Raw genomic sequence first — 22,765 nt, 5'->3', positions numbered from 1 at the left:
TCTACATAAATAATACAAGGTAACATTATTGAGCCCTTACTTTGTGCCAGACATGCTTCTAGGTGCTTTCATGGAAAACCTAACTTATTCATCACAACATCCTGTTATCAGCAGTTCGCTTAAAATGGGGAAATGGAGGCCAAATGGGTAACACGGGTATTAACTGGTGGAACTGGGATTCAAACACAAGCACTCTGACTCCCTGGCCATGCATTCGACTGCTATACTCTACGGCTGCCTAATAAACTGTGAGACTAGCTAAAGAATTACAATTCCAAAGTAACTAGTTGGCCAGAAAAATAACGCTGTATTTTTTAAAGACACTGCAGGGCTTCCCTGGTGGCGCGGTGGTTGAGAGTCCGCCTGCCGATGCAGGGGACGTGGGTTCGTGCCCCGGTCCGGGAGGATCCCACATGCTGCGGAGCGGCTGGGCCCGTGAGCCATGGCCGCTGAGCCTGCGCGTCTGGAGTCTGTGCTCTGCAACGGGAGAGGCCACAACGGTGAGAGGCCCGCGTACCGCAAAAAAAAAAAAAGACACTGCAAATGATGATGGAACAATGTGAACGTATCAAATAGCTAAGTACCTCCACATAAGCTGTGTTTGTCTCTGCAGTGCTACTAATAAGGTCTAAGTGGTCCCGCTTCTCTAGTTTTCACTATTGCCTTTCAGACAATATTCTATAGGCTGGTTTCATTCCCGGTGTTGCATTTAAACTTGTGCCCAAATGAAAGCAGGCAATTAAAAAACCAAAGAACAGATGATTCATCTATGCCTGACTATACACAGAGTGTATGTATGTGTACACACACACACACACACACACACACATCAGTATATATGAAGGTAGGAGCTGGGGAGGAGAAAGGTTCATAACGTTCTATAGTGAAAAGCTAAGAGGCCAAGGACTAAATAAAGTTATTTAGAAAAATCAGAAATGTCCCCTTAGAATTAGTTCTACCTTCAGAACTTAGCCTTAAGATCTTGGGAAATTTTCAAAGAGTGAAAAATTCTGTGATAACTACTTTAGCCAGACTTCGCTCTCCTGACTGGGCCTGGATTCATTCACCTGGGAACCACGAAATGGTTCCAAGTCTTCGGAAATATCATGGATCAGAATTGTTTGGTATAAGCTCAAAACTCAGAATGATTTAAAATCTGAACATACTCTTCTGACTGAGGGTTCAAAATGTTGCCAAAGCAATATTAACTTATAGGGGAGGGATACATCTTCAAATCTTGCACTGGCAGAGTTCTGACCCGTTTACTCATAAAATATTTTATCAGGTTGCTAGTAATAAGCAAGTGTTTTGGCTTGAATTTCAAGTCCTTAAATGTTCTCAATCTAATGTGACTTAAGAAAACCGCTAAAATGACTGAATGGCAGTTTGTGAGGGAAGAAGAAATAAATGGCTCCAAATACTCCACTAACGAACATCTCTGAACGCTAAACGTTTTCGTATTTTAAAGCCACTCTAAGGAGGGATGGCATAGTGGTTAACAGTATAAGAACTGAGCCTGAGTTTAGAACAAATCGACACATACCACGTGTGATCTTGGGTAATTAACCTTCGTTTTTCACTATTCTTACTTGTTAAGTGAGGATTAAAAGGGTGGACACATTTAAAGTGCTTAGAATACTGCCTAGCACATTATAAGTACCCAATAAATATTGGCTATTACATTGATGATTGTAACTGTGTTAGCTATACAGTTTGCCGTCTAGGAACTCCTTTCCTCTCCAGTTTCCAGAGGACCTAATGGAGTGAACACTTAGGATTGAGTGACTGATCTGATTGGTGGGGTCGTTACTGGCCGACTTCCACTGGGCCCTGCTATAGTAGGTGGGGTCACTGTGCTCCACCCTAGACCAGTCCCTCTGCGATCTGTTTGGGCTTCAGCTGAGTGTAGTGCTCTCCTCTGCCTTTCCCTGATTTCTCTGTTTCTTACTGGGTGGATAGATTGAATTCCAGGGTGTGAGATAGGAGGCCTGCACGATTTTCCTTTCCAAGTTTACTACGAATAAAGGCTGATTTCTTCATCCCCATCTGGCTCCGTGTGACTGTTCTCCATTGGTTCAAACTCCGGGGGAGGAAGGGAAATAAATAGCACCTCAAAATTACTTGTTTAGGACAACAGTACATGCAGTGGTAATCTAGTTCTTGAATTTCTTTTCCAGAAAAGCTTATTTGTTTTCCTGAAAGGTATAAATGTATTTTTGTCCCTAGAGATTCATTTTAGAGTTAACAGATTAAATGAAATAACAGAGCCACTAATAAAGTCGAAAATGAAAAGAATTTTTCAAGATGGAAGGAAAAAAACCCACAATTCTCTTTTGGTTATGCATTCTATGTTTTTCACAAAAGGAAACTTTACATCGAAAGGAGAATGCATGGCACCATTCCTACAGATTGAAACAGTTTTGAGAAGGCAGAGCTTGTTTTATCTTTAGCTCTCGATCTCCGCTTTGGCATGAAAAATAGGTCTGAAAGTTTTCGTTTTTATACCTATTTATTTTTCTTTTTTGTCTAATATTCTGAGTTGATGCAACAGTATATCCTAACCAGCTGAGAATGGCAATCTTCTCATCTTCTACATGGACAACTTATCTGTGTTTTAATCTCACTGGCAAAGAACGTTTTCACATTCAAAGGATACAGAGGACCACGCAGAGAGTGACAGATGCTGAGAGAATAACTCGTGGAATTCCAACTTTCCGTCCTTCATTCTTGATGTTGACTTTGAGTGTCAATGCAGCCTGGATCCAGCAGGTCAACGTGCCAAATCCAAAAGTCAAGGAAGTTCCGACATTATGGATTTCTTCATCATTTGTGAGCTAAGGGATGAACAGATAATGACCTGTGGAGGCCCATTTAGAAAATACATACAAGCCAATGGAATACGTGGAGAAAAAAAATAGGTAAAGAGATGTCCCAATAATGGGATGATAGGTTGTAGAAAGAGTAGAATCCTTCATCACCACTGGCTCTTTGTGTCTATTCTCCATTGGTTCCAACTCTGAGGGGAAGAAGAGAAATGAATAGTATGCCCACACCTCAAAACGTCTGTTTGGAAGAACCATACAGGCAGTGGTAATGTATTCTTTGAATTTATTTTCCAGAAAAGCTTTGTAGAAAAGTAAAAGAAAAAAGCAGGAGAGTTACACAAAAAAAGAGAAATGTCAAAGTTTCTACAGACACAAACCCCAAACTCTGTTTTCTAGACTAAGAAATGAGACCAGAATCCGGCTGTGTATTTACTGATTGAGGATGCCCAATTCTAAGCAGATCAAGATTTCACTGGCCTGAACAACTAATAACACTTGAGCTGTTCTTTACTCTTACAAAACTGGCCAGTCTATGTAATGTGGCCAATTCATTGTTAATGGGCTTTTGTTTTGTTTTCCTATTATAATAAGAAAACTGCACTTATGAGCTTTTGCCATATCTGGAGACCCATTAAAGGGCAACAGTGTTTGAAGATTCCTGGTCAAGGCTTTTATACAGTTAATAGGTTAAAGGAGACCCATCTGGGTTATTTCAATTGGGGGCTAGAGATGTAAACTGCCCAAATCATTACCCACTGATTTGAAAAATATATCTGTAGCTTAAAACACCTTTATTAATTGCGTACATTTTTAACTACACATATAGTAGCCCACATATATAGGAAACACAGGAAATAAAATCTGTTGAAAGATGGCTTTAAAACATGGTGAAAATATCTTTTTGAATCACCATTGCCTTCAGGTGTTTTATTGTTTAGCGTTGCTATGAATAATGGTTGTATCAAATCAATATTACTTTCCCGTTACAATTTTTTTCTATTGTTTTGGCTGTAGGATTTGTTTCTTCTTTGAAGAAGCCATTTTCCTCCCTCACAGTTCAAAACACATATTTTTGAAACATTTTATTTTATTTTATTGTTATTTATTTATTTTTTGGCTGCGCAGCATGTGGGATCTTAGTTCCCTGACCAGGGACCGAACCCACACCCCCCTGCATTGGAAGCGTGGAGTCTAAACAACTGGACCACCAGGAAAGTCCTGAAACACTTTTAGTAATGATTCCCCAAGTCAAATTTTACTTCTGGGAAATTGATTTTCCATGGTCTACATAGTCTGTTCATTTATTTTTTAATTCTAATTTTAAAAATAGATGATACAGTTACATGGGCCAAACTTTAAAAAATTGTAAAAAGAATATAGATTGAAAAGTCTGTCTCTTATCTCATATACTAGCCACCTGGTTTCTCCACAGGCAACTAATGTGTTGTTTCCTGTGTAATCTCTGTAGATATTCCAGAAAGTGTTCTTCATATATAGCATCATCATTAACAGTTTTGAATATCTGTGGTTCACCCAAACAACCCAATCACTGGGATTCTCTGGGGAACTTTAGTGAAAAACAAAATGTCTATTCAGTAACTTCCATCTAAGACCTGGTTGAGAGAAATGATAGTTACTGAGCATTTTACAACATGCCAGTCCCTGTAGCACAGATGGATAAATGGAGGAAAGACTACCACCGAAATCTCAATAAAAAATGCTCTGGGGGGCTTCCCTGGTGGCACAGTGGTTGAGAGTCCGCCTGCCGATGCAGGGGACACGGGTTTGTGCCCCGGTCTGGGAAGATTCCATGTGCCGCGGAGCGGCTGGGCCCGTGAGCCATGGCCGCTGAGCCTGCGCGTCCGGAGCCTGTGCTCCAAAAAAAAAAAAAAAAAAAATGCTCTGTGCTCTAACATTTTGGAGCTTAACAGATAAGCTCTCAAATATTCTCCTGATAATTCATCCTCTTAGCCAATATGTTCTAAGAATGCAGCTTTCTCATTATCTAGGTTGATACGGAATGAGATCTAGAATAGTTAGAGGAATGGGTGGGACTGCCTGCCTATCTGTCAGACAGCCCATTAAGTAAAAATTACTTATTAAGGGCTTCCCTGGTGGCTCAGTGGTTAAGAATCCATCTGCCAATGCAGGGGACACAGGTTCAAGCCCTGGTCTGGGAAGATCCCACATGCCGCGGTGCAACTAAGCCCTCGTGCCACAACTGCTGAAGCCCGTGCGCCTAGAGCCCATGCTCCGCAACAAGAGACGACACCGCAATGAGAAGCCCGCGCACTGCAACAAAGAATAGCCCCTGCTCGCCTCAACTAGAGAAAGCCCGTGCAGCAACGAAGACCCAGTGCAGCCACAAAAATAAAAATAAAAAAATAAATTTATTGATTTAAAAAAATACTTATTGAGTTGCTACTGTGTGCCAGGGGACATCTTGGGGAATGAGTTATCCTAATTTAATGAATTATCAGCACTGAGGGTCAAGGACGAGAGGCAGTCTTAGAAAATCCACTACCATATTTTCAGTAAGAACATTCCTAAACACTTACTAGAATGTTGAGTGTCTGGAATGCCTGCACCATTTGGATTTCACTCAACAGACGGGGGAGAAGTGTCAGGATTGGTGTTTGACTGCAAGGAGGAAGTTTCTAGCAGCAGAGGCCGGAGGATGCTGGGGAGGGAATGGAGGCAGGGAAAACAGAAAACTACTGTAACTGGGCAGGGTCTCCATGTCTATCTTACAAATGAAGTCATTTAGGTCAAGAGTTGTGTGAGGGTATTGGCAAGGGAAATTATGCTTAAGTGACCTTGGATTTCTACATCTCTGGGAAGAGGAGTGAGGGTTAGTACCTCCTTATTCAAGTCACAGGTGTTCTAGAGAAATTCTGGGTTTTCAAACTGACTCCCATGTGAACTTGCTAATCTAAAATGCAAGGTTTCATCCAATAAGAATGTTCCATGTTTAATTACAGAAAGGCAATGATCCTATTAATTTTCTAGAAAGGTACATTAGAATACAATTTGTTATGAAAAAAAGTATATAGCGGTTTGAAAGCCCTATTTTAGTAGATCCGTTTCCCAATAGCTGTGCTGTATTTCCAATGCATAGGGAGGAATTTCTCATGTTTAATTCAGACTTATGTAGGCGAGGCTCAAAGAACAGATGGGCTGACTGCTGGAGAAACTGTGCATATCAGGAACCACTGTTAGCATTTTTTTAAAGATTCATGGAGAATTCTATGGGCCACGTAGTGACTATACCTCAGTGGCTGTAATCATCACATAGGTGAAGTGTGAGATGGAGGTGAAAAAGGCCAAATGAAGTACCTGAAAATTACCAAGTAAGGTCATTCCAAAGGAAGCCAGACAGAGCGCCACCAATCCACTAATATTCAGCCACGGATTTAAAACCTTTGGTTTCAGTTGTATGAAGCGCAGAACAGCTACCACCAGAGCTGGGAACAAAACAAAATGTTACAATTGAAAAAGTTAAATCACACAGTCAGACTAGGAAGCAGCGTTCTAAAGCCACAACGTGCAGAAGTAAACTTTTTGCCACAGTCCACCTTTAAACCTCTAAAACGACAGATGCGTTTTTAAAAGAAATTTTCCGTGCGATGTTTCTGATTACTGAGATGTTTTATTCTAGCTAACCTGGGGAAAGCAGAGAGGAACTGAGGCAGCGTGCTATATGTTATTTGGGTGACGCAAGATGATAAGACTGGTAACAACTAGTGTTCTCAGAGTTTTCAAAAACAAGGTCAGCACAAGACGGACTGGCTTAGGAGAACATCACAGAGGCTTGGCACACAACAGATCAGACACAGAGAGACAGCCCGTGGCACGGGAATTCACTGATTCAATCAGCCTTTAAAACCGTGTTAGGACAGATAGGGCAAGAAAACACGGGGAAGAAGACAAGGTTACCAATCTAGACAAACCTGCTGGTCCCTGTGCCAGAAATCATTCCCGGGGATAGGAAGGAAGATAAAGGCACATGTACAAACCCCTTTATTACTGGTTTATTCCCTCTCCCTTCTGATTCTACCTGCAGGTGTTCATTGTCAAAGGACAGAGACAGCTCACCCAAATTAGAGCAGTTACAGCAATAAAATCATGGAATCTGTACTTTAACATAGCAGATTTGGGGATTTGGTATGTACTGAAAATCATATTGATTATATTAAGAAAGCTCAATTCTTCACATGATGTTAATTACTTATTTTAAAATCCCACTCTTTTGAATCAAATTGTCATCGGAGAATCTGCAGAGAGAAAAAGGAAGTTACTTAGATTTCAAATCTGACTTCTAATAGTAACCTTGAGGCCAGTCCATACTCAAGTCACTAATCTAAGAATCCCCTTTTATTAATTGCTTGGTGCAGGGATATTTTCAGATTTATACAAAAAGCTGGGAGAGGTCAGTCTACAAATGATTTTTAAAAAGCACTTGCAGTTAATATGTTATATCGAATATGAAGAAATGCACTTACTACCTCCTAAGGCAATTTATTTTGACATTAAGGTTTAGCAGGGAACACAATTAGGAATCCAAGAATCATCCTATTTATACAACAATTAGTAGGTAATTATTTGCTGTAAGTCTGCCTTGATTTCAGGCCATTATTAGTAGCCGTTAACAAAGAAACCCATTCACAAGTTTGCATTTCCCAAGTATGACGAATTTCATAGTTTCAAGCTACAAAGTTCAGTGAGTTGACTTTCAGTTCCAAGTACCTCTGGTCAAAGAGTGGTATACAACTTGGTTAACAGTTGGATTTTGGAAACAAAATAGAAATAAACTGCAATCTATGAAATCTTAAATTGTTTGGATCTGATTTAGCTTTTAGTATATTTATGTTAAAGCTAATGCCCATGATTCATCATCAAATTAATAGATTATAATTGAGTTGATAATAGCTTTTTAACATCTTTATTGGAGTATAATTGCTTTACAGCGGTGTGTTAGTTTCTGCTTTATAACAAAGTGAATCAGTTATACATATACATATGTTCCCATATCTCTTTCCTCTTGCGTCTCCCTCCCTCCCACCCTCCCTATCCCACCCCTCCAGGCAGTCACAAAGCACCGAGCTGATCTCCCTGTGCCATGCGGCTGCTTCCCACTAGCTATCTATTTTACGTTTGGCAGTGTACATATGTCCATGCCTCTCTCTCACTTCATCCCAGCTGACCCTTCCCCCTCCCCGTATCCTCAAGTCCCTTCTCTACGTCTGTGTCTTTATTCCTGTCCTGCCCCTAGGTTCTTCAGAACCATTTTTTTGATAATAGTTTTTCAACCTAATGGTTTGAGGGATCCAGTTAGGAGTTATCATATTATCAGAAGTCTATTAATGTTGACAATAACTATCCTAGAGGATGAAAAAACAAGCACAATTTCTAATACTTTTGGGGATACGAATAGGAGGAAGAAGTGGGGAGACGAGAAATTCAACATAAGCACCCTGACACAAAGTGATCTTCAGATAAAGAAGTCATTAGATTTAGACCAGAAATCTCCACACAAGGCACCAGGGGAGACATTTGCCAATTAATTGTGTGTGGATATTAGTCAGCACATAATGACAGATTACCGAGCCAGCACATTTAATTTCTTTTAAAAATGACTAGTGGAGAGTATGACTCTGGGAACTTTCTGGTTGTCATCCAGTTTGGAGGGCTAGGATGGTGCCGGACCTCTCACCGAAGGCCTAACCCACTGCCAAAGCAGACACCGAAATGGCTTTTCACGTTGACCATCCAGGTAGTTTGTGCCACTCTACCCAAAGGGACACAGTCAGTGCCACTGTCTGTGTTACTCATTTCTCTCCAGTGAACTCTGGACGTGTACCATTCTCCTGGCTCCAGCACTGCTAGCCTTCTCATTTGTAATATGGTTGGTAAATCATTTCATCAAGAACAGACGATGACATTAACCAGGAAACAGAAACTTCCCTGAAGATAGGAATCAACCCAACATTCCCAACTTCCAGAACAGCATTCCAAACACCACACTTGGCCCTTTTAACCTATTAACTCCATTATTAATCAGCTGAGGCTAGGCCTAATTTCTTTCCATAATAGGGTCTAGTTGAAATTTTATGGTTGTGGAAATAATAAAGCTTCTGATCCATTAACAGTTTTATTAACAGGTTTAAATGCAGACAGATTCAGACTATCTGTTATGAAGTCCATTTACAACGAAGTAATGATTTAATTATGCCTTATTGAAAAAGTTTTCTTGGGCAGTAGGGCAATTTCAAAGCCATCTTTATATATGTCAACCAATTTTTACCACATTAACATTCTGCTCAATAGATATATTTTTTGTTTCATTTAAAAATTTTAAATTTTACTTACAGTTTTAGAAAAGATTTTTAAAACCCACCCTTTTGTTGTTTTTGATATTCTCAACAGTCCTTTGCTATACAAGTGTCCCTTACTTAATTTATCTGCCTGTTAAAAAATATAAATATTAGAGTAATTCCTTATTTTCTTTGTTAAATTCTTTTATTTTGAAGCTGATCAGGTTTTTAAAGTTCAAACTCAAAACAGCAGCTCTTCACTGCAGTTCTAGACTGGTGCCTGGCCAAATTCTTTTTCATTTTGTTTAGTTTTACTGTTTATGCATCAACAATTCTTATTTATGACAGCAGTAGAACATGACAATCAATATGTTTTGGCTGAAGGAGGGAAAGACGATGCTATTAGGTGACCAAAATCATTCAGCTATTAGTTTATCCTCACAACCTGTCCAGGGCAGAAAATAATATTCCTTTTAAGAAATTTTTCTTGGTCTCCAAAGAAGACATACAGATGGCCAAGGCACGTGAAAAGCTGCTCAACATCATTAATTATTAGAGAAATGCAAATCCAAACTACAATGAGGTATATCACTTCACACCAGTTAGAATGGGCATCATCAGAAAATCTACAAACAATAGATGCTCGAGAGGGTGTGCAGAAAAGGGAACCCTCTTGCACTGTTGGTGGGAATGTAAATGGATACAGCCTCTATGGAGAACAGTATGGAGGTTCCTTAAAAAACTAAAGACAGAATTACCATATGACCCAGCAATTCCACTACTGGGCATATACCCTGAGAAAACCATAATTCTAAAAGACACATGCACCCCAATGTGCATTGCAGCACTATTTACAATGGCCAGGTCATGGAAGCAACTTAAATGCCCATTGACAGATGAATGGATAAAGAAGATGTGGTACATGTATACAATGGAATAGTACTCAACCATAAAAAGCAACAAAATTGGGTCATTTGTAGAGACGTGGATAGATCTGGAGACTGTCATACAGAGTGAAATAAGTCATAAAGGGAAAAACAAATATTGTATATTAACGCATATATGTGGAATCTGGAAAAATGGTACAGATGAACCAGTTTGCAAGGCAGAAATAGAGACACAGATGTAGAGAACAAACGTATGGACACCAAGGGGGGAAAGTGGGGTGGTGGTGGTGGTGGGATGAATTGGGAGATTGGGATTGACATGTATACATTAATATGTATCAAATGGATAGCTAATAACAACCTGCTGTATAAAAAGAAATAAACAAATAAATAAAATTTAGGAAGTTAAAAAAAAAAAGAAATTACCCAGCCCATAAAAACTAACCACCCTGTAACCTGGGGCCTTTTGACTTCTGAGATGGCCCACACTCTGTCTGTGGAGTGTGTTTCTCTCTAAATAAATCCACTTCTTACCTAAAAAAAAAAAAGAAATTTGTCTTAGGTCTTTACACCCCACCCCCCAGGAGAAATGAAAGTGTGGATTCAGGACAAAAAGCATAACTAATCCTACAAGGAAATCACTGAGCATTTGATCTTTGATTAGTCCATCAAAAAGATATAAGATCTTTGCTACACCAACTCATTTGTAGGTTATAAATTATGATCTATACAGCTGCCAACAAGCAGTGATTTACAGGTGGTCTATGTTGTTTCTTATAGTCAGTGATGTCGTCTAAAGTAACAGTCTGAGGTCTAAGAGGGATAGGCCTGGGGAGACAAAAGCAACCACAGTTTAGAGCAAGAATCATTAGTAAACTGATTCTTTTTCATTCCCAGATAAATAATTGTTGGTTCACTCCCACTGAACACTAATCTTAATCAGTTCTGTGTCTACCAGATGGCACTAAAAATGATGAAAGATAATAAAGTATAAATATTGGATGCTGTAATACCTTAGAGCAAAAGCTAGCAAAAACTTAATTGCTTCTTGGTGGAGCAGGGGAGGACTGGAGAGTCAGATGATGACGAATGTCATCTGCAAGAGGGGAACTTGTTTTCATGACTGTGTTTTTGGAAATGCTTTTATAATGAGTTAATCATCAGCTTTATAACTGGATAAATTTGTGATCTGTGCAAACTGGCATATTTTAGATTTTACACTAAAGACTATTGGGACATATCAATTTGTCTTAAGAATATAAAGGATAATATATTGTTTCCAACATGTTCATTGGTTTCTTTAAAGCCCAGTGGAGGACAGACAGCCTGTGACAGCTTCCTCATAAAGGCAGTCTCCTTCCTCATAAAGGCAGTCTCCTGTGCATCATGATTACAAGAGGTAGTATTTGCAAAGCACTCAGCATTGTGCCTGGAATATTAAATGACTGCCATTAATTATTGTTATTATTGTGCTCCGTGGGGATGATCATATGAGTCTGTACCAACCTGCAGGCCTATGTGGTGTGATTGCAGAGGGGCTGGGAAGGGTCCCTGACCCTGCAAGTCCAGATTCACCCTTGGGACTTTGTGTTCTATTAAATGCAAATATCTCCTTAGAGGTCATTTATGCCTTAGCATGAATATGTTTATTAGAGCTCTTCAGAAGAGTAGTGTCAAGACTAGGAAAAAAGAGTGAGTCTACAGCTCCTGGCAACTTTGAGGCTAAAGGCAGTGAGGACAAAACTGGACCCACTAGCACTTCCCCTGGTGCCTCACAGGGAACATTCTCCATGTTTCTCACATTATCAGCCTTCTGAACCAACTAAGATTCTGCCTGTGTTGCATGTTGGACCAACAGTCTCCCTTGATTTTCCAGGGAATTCTACAGGTCTTCCCTTTTCCTACAGCAAACATTAAAAAGGAACATGTAAGAGTGAATAGAAATTTCTTTGTGGGGCGTTCATAAATAGATGAAATAACAGGGCACCTCTCTGGGGGACAGGTGCCAATACTCCCTCGGTAATAACAACATCATTCTCTCTTACTTGGAGTGAAAGTCTTACTATGCAAAATAAACACTTCCAGAAAACGACTGTTGAAAAATTTAGCTGTCACTGGCCGACCCAACAATATGCCAGTGGTGGTAGCTGGTTGACCCTTTGAAAGACACCGAGAGTCCTGGCCTGGAGGAAATGGGCTATAAGGTCAATTTGGAGGAAGACAGAGAGCATGGCTGGTTCCCACGATCCCCAGGGAACAGTACAAAGGGGACAGGATATTAAATGAGGGCCTTGGTCCCTAAAGGAAAAGTGGGGAATTGGGGCCAGACATGAGTACAAAAGGTTTCTTTCTTTCACCTACATTTCCATTTGCCAGCTTGATATGTGTATAGGCACAGGGGAGAGCATCACCCTAATGTTAAGGCTGACCTTTAGATTTAAAGACAATATCTACACACATCAATATTTATTACAGAGCCTACGCATTTTTTCATCCTTGCCAGTGAAGGAAAAAATAAGGCATTCTTTTTAAAGCAAACATATTGCACAATATTACATTCTCATGCAGGATTTTATGGCCCATGAAATATATTATTTCATGCAGCAAAAGAAATAAAGTCAAGAATTGGCTGAAATGATTAAAGATGGTAAAGGGAAAAGAAAACGTAAGGTAAGCAGGTGAACGTAAAAGGATTCATGAGAAAAAAAGACCCTCAAAACAAAAAGCCCTCTTCAGCATATTGACATGATATGATACCGAATTATCAACTAAGTCCACCATGCTTTTGATATGGGTTTGGGAGAATTTAAAATAAAAAAGAAACATACCAAAGCACATAAAGCATTCTTTATGCTCTTCTTACCTAGGAATGCTGCCATGTTCATAACTTGACTAAACACACAGCTTGCAGGAGGTTCATCACCTGCAATACTTGAAAAACAGGAAGTGTTTTATTATTACTGTAGTAAAATCGATAACTCTGCCATCGACTGAATGTCTGTGTCCCCTAAAAATTCATATGCTGAAATCCTAACCCCCAATGTGATGGCATTAGGAGGTGGGGCCTTTGGGAGGTGATTAGATCATGAGGGTGGAGCCCTGGTAAATGGGATTAGTGCCCTTATAAAAGGGACCCTAAAGAGTTCTCTTGCCCTCTTTCTGCCATGTGAGGACACAATGAGAGGATGGCAGTCTGCAACCTGGAAGAAGGCTCTCATCAGAACCTGACCATGCTGGCACCCTGATCTTGGACTTCCAGCCTCTAGAGATGTGAGAAATAAGTTTCTCATGTTTATAAGCCATCCAGTCTATGCTACTTTGTCCTAGTAGCCAGAACTAATACACCCTAAACTTTCCTAAGAGCCAACAGATCAGGAGAGAATTATCAAGTTACCTTATATACGGCGCATGCTTCACACCAGGTTTCCTGGATAACAAAAGAAAACCCAGAAGCTCAGGTTAAAGCACGGTCACTTGTGCATAGTTTAACTTCATCAGTGGCAAAGTTTTTGTTAAATCTACTGATGAACAAAGAATTACCCAGAGATAAATTTTACCTTTCAGCTGAGTTTAATGGGAAAATTTTGTCATCCTCCACAGCTATAAAGTATCTATGAAGAAAAAACAAAAAAATTTATAAAACAAAGAAATGTAAAAAAACCCAAGAATCATTTGTTTCCCAGTTTTATTGGACTAACCACATTAAATCATATTCATTTTTTTCTAACTGGGACAATGTTGTTTTACTACAATGCTTTACCTATAGCTCACCTAGCCCTCTGAACCGTAAGTGTCATTAATAGTATTTCTGTAATTTTCAAAAGAAAATTAATGGCAATCATTATAATCTGGAAACTGGGAAGCAAAGAAGTAAGACCATACAACTTTGGGCAAACTAAAATTAAGATTCAAAGTTTCTAATATCTCAGGAATACGTGTCCACCTTTCTTAATGAACTGCAAGGAACTAAAATAATTTTCTAGAAGTAAACAGTACTTGAAATAAGCAAGTGTGGGAATGTTTTGTGATAAGCAAGACTTCTAATGTAATGATACCCATTTTATAAACATACCAGACCCAGTCACACAACCAAAAAACTGGACTATGAACGGGACTGTGAATGGAATCTTTATAGCATGTTAGTGTCAAATTAGCAAATCTTGCAAATAATGAGTCCACATCACCAGTATTCTTCACCGTCTGCTTTGCATAATTTATTACTTGCTCTTATTATCTACTTTGGGTGAAACAAGAAGGGAAGAGAAATGGGGAATTTAGCATGATTGAATTAATAAACATTATTTTAAAGTATTTACAAATACATTCATATGAATATGAACAGTTGTCCCTCGGTATATGTGGGGGATTGGTCCCAGGACCAGCAGTGGACACCAGATTCTGTGGATAATCAAGTCCCATAGTCAGCTCCACATCCAAGGGTCCATATCCTCGAACTCAACCAACCATGGACCGTATAGTACTGTAGTATTTATTGAAAAAAATCCACATGTAAGTGGGCCCTCGCAGTTCCAACTCCTATTGTTCAAGGGTCAACTGTAACCTACGCACATCCTCCTGTATACTTTCATCTCTAAGTTATTTATAATACCTAATAAAATATAAATAGTTGTAAATACAATGTAAATGCTATGTAAATAGTTGCCAGTGAGCAGCAAATTCAAGTTTTGCCTTTTGGAACTTTCTGGAATTTTTTTTTCCTGAATAATTTTGATCTGCAGTTGGTTGACTCCAAGGATGTGCAGTCTGCAGATACAAAGGAGCAACCATACTATCAACACTTGACATTTTCATCTACATTGCACCTGAGTCCTTAAATAAGAGAATACTCACACTATCCACAATCCAGCTGAAGTAAACAAGGTAAATACAAGGGGTAAGAACATCCATATGCTGCATTTCTTCCCATCCATGCCTGTGCCCCTGAAATAAAATGAACAGGTATTAATAACTAAGGCAAAAATTGATCTCACTCTTTCAAGATGGAATGGAAGTTTACTTTAACCTAAAAAAGTGTATTTTATGAATCCATGATTCAAATCAGTGTCATTACTGTTACCTACACAGGTAGGAAATCCCTTGAGGAAGTAACATGGAAGACTGCTTTCTATCATTAGTTTAAATATTCCAGAGTTTTAGTTGAGAACTGATGGGAAATTTCTCCTAAAGACGTGTATCATTATACAAGCATCAGTGTATTTAAGAAAAGACCAGAGAGTTTGGTTTAGGACTTTCAGGAGAAAAGCTAGATATCAAAGGCATACTCCAACCTACTTTTAGTGCTGTTATTAACATTTATGGATTATGGATCTATGGATCTGGCATGTACCTATGTCTACAGCTTGGCAGACAAGAGTGTGAGAAACAAATGGTTACTAAACAAATTAGCAGCGCAGGAAGAAATGACAAATGCTTTGGAAATCTGAACTTTCCTCATGACATGTTACCGAGCAACAATCTCAGAAGACTCTAAAGACGAATGCTCTAGAGAACAATGTATTGTGTATAACTTTAAATTCTCTCCAACCAACACAATCAAAAAGGATACAGATGTCAGGCATTTTGTATACTATATTTTAAAAGAAAAACATATGAATAAAAAGTTCTCCACAAAAATGAAGTGAAAACCAGAAGCTTCAGAAGTGTCTGTGAAAAGTTATTGGTACAGAACAGAAAGAAACAACTAATTATCACTTTCCGTCTTTGCCCAAAGCCATCAGACAAAATCTATCTGAGACTCTGGATGCCAACAATCCTTAAGGCAAAAGAAAAAACCTGTTTCAAGAAAATAAAGTGCCCTAGTGACTTCCACAGGTGACCTGACAAAGAGAAGGGTTAAGTGATTAAATGGCACCTCTAAGGAAATATCACTGCTCATTATCTGGGGTTTTACAATTAACTGCAAAAAATCACTTACTGGGTTTGAACCAGCGCTGCCACATTTCTGAGCACCTCTGCAGTATCTGCTTTCATGTGCTGAGACTCCCTGGCCCTTCCCAGTGCTGAGAACAGAGAGAGAACACAGCCTTCCCTTCCAGGCTGGTAATCTGCTGAGGTCTCAGGAAGGTCTTAGTTCCCAGAACTGACCTACCTGATTAGGTAGATCTTTCAGATCAGGGGACAGAAAACTTGACCTAATAATGTGTCTTTGAACAGACATGCTGTAGTGTAAACACCTACTTGGGTAGGGGTGTTAAATAAATTACAGAATCTAGGAGTCGAAACACATTAGAGCCACTTTCATTCAATTTAATTCAGTCTAATCCAATCTGATCCAGTTCACAGGTATTGACAACCTACTTGTGCCAGGTACTATACCAGGCAGTGGAAATACTGAGGTCTAATGAGTATAACTCTTTATATGTAATAGTCTATGCAATATATAAAAGCTATTATCTGAGCCAGTGGTGCATGGCTGCCCAGTTTATACGACGTCGAAATGATGAACATTTTAAACAAATACAATATGACTTTTCAGTGTCTATTCATTTATTTATGTCCAGAAAATTGAGCTCATAATAAAGCTATCGATAATGCTAACAAAAATAATTCCACCAGTAGCCAAGATGCAGAGGGAGTAGAGAAAATAGGGATGTTAACTGAGCATGTAAACCAATTTTTCTGGATCTGCCCCTTGAAATAGGGTGCTCTGACAAGATGAGTACAGCCAAAAGGGAGTAAGAGTTAGGGGACCTAGTTCTCAACTTTCACTTTGCCTGTAACTGACTCCGTAAGCCTGAGCCATTTACTTAAATTAGCAACACCATTTCCCCATCTTGCCGCATGAAGACTGAATTCTAAGAGAGGGAGAAGGGCATCAAAGACTGAAGCCTCACAGGGTGGTGGTACCTTGGAAATTAACCCAAGTTCAGAATCTTATATTTTTACAGTAACAGAATGCTCCCATATACCCAGAATAATCAGCTGCAGAAGAACTCATGCCTATGAACCATTTTCACACTAGGCTGGTGAGTAAATCACAGTGTCAACTTAACTGATATACAGTGAAAACAGAACTGCCAAAAGGTTAAATATTCACATGGGCTTCCCTTTTAGGAATGTCTATATGGCAAATCAAAATTTTGAGGCAGGAAGTTAGAGTGAAGAGAGTTAATGAGATAATTCTAAGACCAAGGCATCAAGCACAATAGCCACTCACTAGCTGTGTGATCTAGTAAGTTATTTCACTAGCAAGTTATTTCATCTCTTAAGCCTTAGTTTAATGATGGAGATAACTTCTATTTTGTAGAGTTGTGCTGAGGATTAATAACAAGGCAGGCAAAGTACCTCGCACATAAATACATGTTCTGTAAGTGGCATTCGGGCCAACTCTTAACTGCCAAGCAGATCAATACACCTGTTAGGACAAGGGCAGGGCCTCACGACAGCTTAACACTTTCCTCTCTGGGCTCCTGCTTTTCTAGAACAGGGCAGACTCCCTTCCTGATAGTATTAATAATAGTTTCTTTCTTCAGATGATGCTCCAAAAAATTAATTAATACCTTTTTCTTACACATATATTGAAGGCCCACCTTCTTAAGTTTCTACCCTCTGGTTATCATTAAGTATGCATTGCTTTTCTTATTTTGTTTTGGAAGCAGCTAAGGTGGCTAATGGCTACTCTCCTAAATTGTTTTATTTTATTTCATTTTTTATTTTTTATTTTTTTTGCGGTACACGGGCCTCTCACTGTTGTGGCCTCTCCCATTGCGGAGCACAGGCTCCGGACGTGCAGGCTCAGCAGCCATGGCTCACGGGCCCAGCCGCTCCGCGGCATGTGGGATCTTCCCGGACTGGGGCACGAACCCGTGTCCCCTGCATCGGCAGGCGGACTCTCAACCACTGCGCCACCAGGGAAGCCCTAAATTGCTTTATTTTTACTAGTTTAATTCTCATAGGGAAACCTTATATACAAATTATGAGAAAACCATATTGTATCCCTTGCCTAATGATAGACGAAATTTCCCTTTTTTAACCTAAAAGGATGCCTTGGGAGGTGATAAGAGTAAGTCTATGGATAATTGTATTATTTAGCTTCTAATGGAACTATTTTGGTGCTTCCTCAGGAAGTTTACATTGGTTATGCTTTTTTTTTTTTTCCCCTTAGAGAAAACTGCAAATTCATGGGCAGTTGTAAGAAAGAAAACAGAGAGATCCTGTACATCCTTCACTCTGTCTTCCCATCTTGTATAACCACAGTACAATATCAACACCAAGATACTGACATTGACATAATCCTTTCACTTTATTCAGATTCCACCAGCTTTACAGGCTCTCCTTTCTGTGTATGTGTGTGTGTGTGTGTGCACGTGTATTTAGTTTATGCAATTTTACTACATTTGTAGATTCATGTGGCCACCACTACAGTCAAGGTACAGGACAGTTCCAACACCTCAAAGATGCCCTTTTATAACCACACCCACTTCCCTCCCCTGCACCCTCCTTAATGATCTCTAGCACCCATTAATCTGTTCTCCACTTCTATAATTTTACCATTTCAAGAATGACATACAAATGGAATCATATAGTATGCAACCTTTAGGATTGACTTTTTTTCACTCATCATAATTCCCTGGAGACCATCTAAGGTTTGTGTTGATCAACAATTTGGTACCTTTCATTTTTGTGTAGTATTCCATGGTATGGATGGACCAAGTGTGTTGATTTACCTCTTACAAGGTGTCTGGTTTGTTTCAAGATTTTGGCCATTGCAAATCAAGAAGCTATGAACAGTAGTGTACAGCTTTTTGTGGGAACGTAAGTTTTTTTAAATTGATAATTATTATTTTAAAAATATTTATTTATTTATTTAGGCTGCGTTGGGTCTCCCCTGCTGCGTGCGGCCTTTCTCTAGTTGTGCCGAGCAGAGGCTTCTATTGTTGTGGAGCACGGGCTCTAGGTGCGTGGGCTTTAATAGTTGCTGCGCGTGGGCTCAGTAGTTGTGGCTTGCGGGCTCTACAGCGCAGGCTCAGTAGTTGTGGTGCATGGGCCTCGTTTCTCCATGGCATGTGGGATCTTCCTGGACCAAGGATCGAACCCGTGTTCCCTGCATTGGCAGGCGGATTCTTAACCACTGCGCCACCAGGGAAGTCTCGGAACATAAGTTTTTATTTCTCTGTAATAAACACCCAAGATTGCAATTGCTGGGTCATTTGCTAATACATGTTTAGTTTTTTTCTTTCAATCTCCATAGACACTGTCAAAAACTGCCATTGTGGACTATATTTCAAGTCGTTATGGTGGGGTATTGGGAAAAGTTTTCAGTCAGCAATAATCACGCCTTGGATAAACCTCATTGGCTACAACACTGCGCAAAGCTAATACATGTTTAGTTTTTGAAGACTTGGTCAAACTGTTTCCAGAGCAGCTGTACCATTTTATTTTCCTACCAGCAATGTATGATTGATGCGGTTTCTTCACATCATTACCACTATCGATGATATCACTATTTGGTGTTATCATTAAATAATCAGTGTTAATTGGTGCTATCACAATTTTTTATGTTAGCCATTCTGATAGTCATATAGTGATATCTCACTTTCTTGTTTTTTTTTTTTTTTTTTTTTTTTTTTTGCGGTACGCGGGCCTCTCACTGTTGTGGACCCTCCCGCTGCAGAGCACAGGCTCCGTATGCGCAGGCTCAGCGGCCACGGCTCATGGGCCCAGCCGCTCCGCGGCATGCGGGATCTTCCCGGTCCGGGGCACGAACCCGTGTCCCCTGCATCGTCAGGCGGACTCCCAACCACTGCGCCACCAGGGAAGCCCTCTGATTGTGGTTTTAATTTGCATTTCCCTGGTGGCTAGTGATATTAAACATCTTTTCCTGTGCTTTTTTGCCATCTGTATGCTCTCTTCAGTGAAATGTCTATTCTTGTCTTTTACCCATTTTCAACTTGGATTTCTTTTTTTTTTTTTTTTACAGTTGAGAATAAAAAAACAGTTTGAGATTTCTTCATGTATTCTAGATACTAGTCTGTTTTTGGACATGTAGTTTGCAAATTATTTTCTTCAAGTCTGTAGCATCTCTATCCTCTTATACAGGGTCTTTTTAAAAATTATTTTTGTGCATGTGTGATAAAATATACATAATGTAAAAATTTTACCATTTTAACCATTGTAAGTGTACAATTCAGTGGCATTAAGTACCTTCATATTGTTGTGCAACCATCACCACTATTCATCTCCAGAACCTTTTCATCTTCTCAAACTGAAACTCTATACCCGTTAAACAATAACTCTATTCCCTCCTCCCCCAGCCCCTGGTATCCACTATTCTACTCTCTATTTCTATGATTTTGACTACTCTAGCTACCTCATGTAAGTGGAATCATACAGTATTTGTCTTTCTGTGTCTGGCTTATCTCATTTATTATAAAGTTCTTGAGGTTCAACCATGATGCAGCATGTATCAGAACTTCATTTCTTTTCCTTTTTAAAAAATTTATTTATTTATTTAATTTATTTTTGGCTGTGTTGGGTCTTAGCTGCGGCACGCGGGATATTTGTTGAGGCATGCGGGATCTTTCTTTGCAGTGCGTGGGCTTCTCTCTAGTTGTGGCCTGCAGGTTTTCTCTTCTGTAGTTGAGGTGCGCAAGCTCAGTAGTTGTGGTGTGCGGGCTTAGTTGCCCCGCAGCATGTGGGATCTTAGTTCTCTAACCAGGGATCAAACCCGTGCCCCCTGCATTGGAAGGCAGATTCTTTACCACTGGACCACCAGGGAAGTCCCAGAACTTCATTTCTTTTTGTTTTTTAATTAATTAATTAATTAATTTTATTTATTTATTTTTGGCTGCTTTGGTTCTTTGTTGCTGTGCACGGCTTTCTCTAGTTGCGGCGAGCGTGGGTGGGCTTCTCATTGCGGTAGCTTCTCCTGTTGCGGAGCCCGGGTTCTAGGCACATGGGCTTCAGTAGTTGTGGCACACGGGCTCAGTAGTTGTGGCTCGTGGGCTCTAGAGCACAGGCTCAGTAATTGTGACACATGGGCTTAGTTGCTCCACGGCATGTGGGATCTTCCTGGGTCAGGGCTCAAACCTGTGTCCCCTGCACTGGCAGGCGGATTCTTAACCACTGCGCCACCAGGGAAGCCCTTCATTTCTTTTTAAGGCTAAATAATATACCACTGTATATATATGCCATATTTTGTTTACCCATTCATCTGTAAATGGACACTTGGCTTGTTTCCACCTTTTGATTATTGTGAATAATGCTGCTATAAACATATGTATGACATACACAAATATCTATTCATGTCCCTGCTTTCAGTTCTTTTGGGTATATACCTAGGAATTAAATTGCTGGTACTTGGTGGTCATGTGGTAATTTTATGTGTAATTTTTTGAGGAACCCCCATGGTAGCTGCGCCATTTTACATTCCCACCAGTGATGTACAAGGGTTCCAGTTTCTCCACATCCTCACCAACACGTTATTTTCTGGTTTCTTATTTTTCTTTAAACAGGGATTGTGTCAGATTTTATTTATTTATTTATTTATTTATTTATTTATTTATTTATTTGGCCACACTGTGCAGCTTGCGGAATGTTAGTTCCCTGACCAGGGATTGAACCCGGGCCTTTGGCAGTGAAAGCGTGGGGTCCTAACCACTGGACCACCAGGGAATTCCCTATTTTCTGGTTTCTTGATAGTATCCAGAACTATTTATTTAAAAGACTGTCTTTTTAAATTTTGATGAGTTCTAACTTACCGAGTTTTCCTTCTGTGGATCATGGCTTTGATGTCAAGCCTAAGAACTCTTTGCCTAGCCCTTAATATTGAAGATTTCCTCCTGTATTTTTTTCCTAAAAGATGTATAATTTTACATTTAAATCTGTGATCTGGTTACGCCTTTTTAAACACTAGATTTCTATTGTCTTATTCAATTGGATTAGACCCTAGACCATTTATAAATCACTTTAACAAGGATCAGGAAATAGGTGATGAGCTAAGTCAGTCTTCTGACTTAGTAATAAGTAGTAAAGAAGATTCTTATAATGAAGAACATATATTTAAGCCATAATACATCCTACCATGCCAGGTTCTTTTGTCAACTGACGAGTATGAGGTTAAGAACAGAACAGTGAGGTGTATGTGTGTAGATGGGGGGAAGTTCCCTTACTTACTTCACCTCCTTACCCACCTTTGAGTTATCATGGAGACCAGAAAATCAAAGTAAAATGCTCTTTCAGGACCAGCTTCTGGTTTTGTTAACCTACCAACACCCCATCTGACATATCTTGATGCTTTTATTTCCTTCTCCCTCCCTGGTGGGACTGTGTTAACCAAAGAAGGGGACTCTGTTACATATACTTTTCTTGTCCAAAATAATCTATTTGTCTTTCCTTAGGGCATACCCAGCTGATAATGTAACCAAAGAACCTGCAATAGAAAAAAACACTGATATACTCTCTACTTTCTGTGCTGGAGGAGGATTTCTGGAGATGCCAGGAGATGAATGTTTGATTTGGTTTGGTTCATAAGGTGTTCTGGCTTGACAAGTTCAGATGTTTGACTGGAAGTACTTCTAAAAGAAAAAAATGAATAGATCTATTCAATCAACTCTCTTCATTGCCTCAATGTTATCTAAGAATTAAAAGTTAAAACTGAGAGGTGGTTCTCTTTCTCCCATCCTTCCAGACACCACTAAAATAAACTGGCCCAATGCTTCCTATCACAGTAGAAAGGGTCACACAAACTTTACTTATATTTCCAAGCAAGACAAGTTCC

At 39.6% G+C, this 22,765-nt stretch overlaps 1 protein-coding gene across 1 annotated transcript in view; it reads right to left on the bottom strand.

The window, feature by feature from the left end:
- The window catches only part of TMEM150C (transmembrane protein 150C), a 71,877-nt gene that overhangs the window by 625 nt on the left and 48,487 nt on the right, over nucleotides 1-22,765 (bottom strand). The window contains exons 2-7 of the mRNA XM_007447546.1: nucleotides 14,878-14,967; nucleotides 13,584-13,637; nucleotides 13,421-13,453; nucleotides 12,890-12,957; nucleotides 6,162-6,289; nucleotides 2,657-2,834 (exon numbers count right to left, since the gene is read on the bottom strand). Coding sequence (XP_007447608.1) covers nucleotides 2,657-2,834; nucleotides 6,162-6,289; nucleotides 12,890-12,957; nucleotides 13,421-13,453; nucleotides 13,584-13,637; nucleotides 14,878-14,957 — 541 coding nt within the window. The 5' untranslated portion in view covers nucleotides 14,958-14,967. The remainder of the gene's footprint in view (nucleotides 1-2,656; nucleotides 2,835-6,161; nucleotides 6,290-12,889; nucleotides 12,958-13,420; nucleotides 13,454-13,583; nucleotides 13,638-14,877; nucleotides 14,968-22,765) is intronic.

Source organism: Lipotes vexillifer, unplaced genomic scaffold, assembly GCF_000442215.2.
Source record: "Lipotes vexillifer unplaced genomic scaffold, Lipotes_vexillifer_v1.1 scaffold272, whole genome shotgun sequence".
Lineage (NCBI taxonomy): Eukaryota > Metazoa > Chordata > Mammalia > Artiodactyla > Lipotidae > Lipotes > Lipotes vexillifer.
Note: the sequence above shows the minus strand (reverse complement) of the source record. Positions and strands in the feature narration are given on the sequence as shown.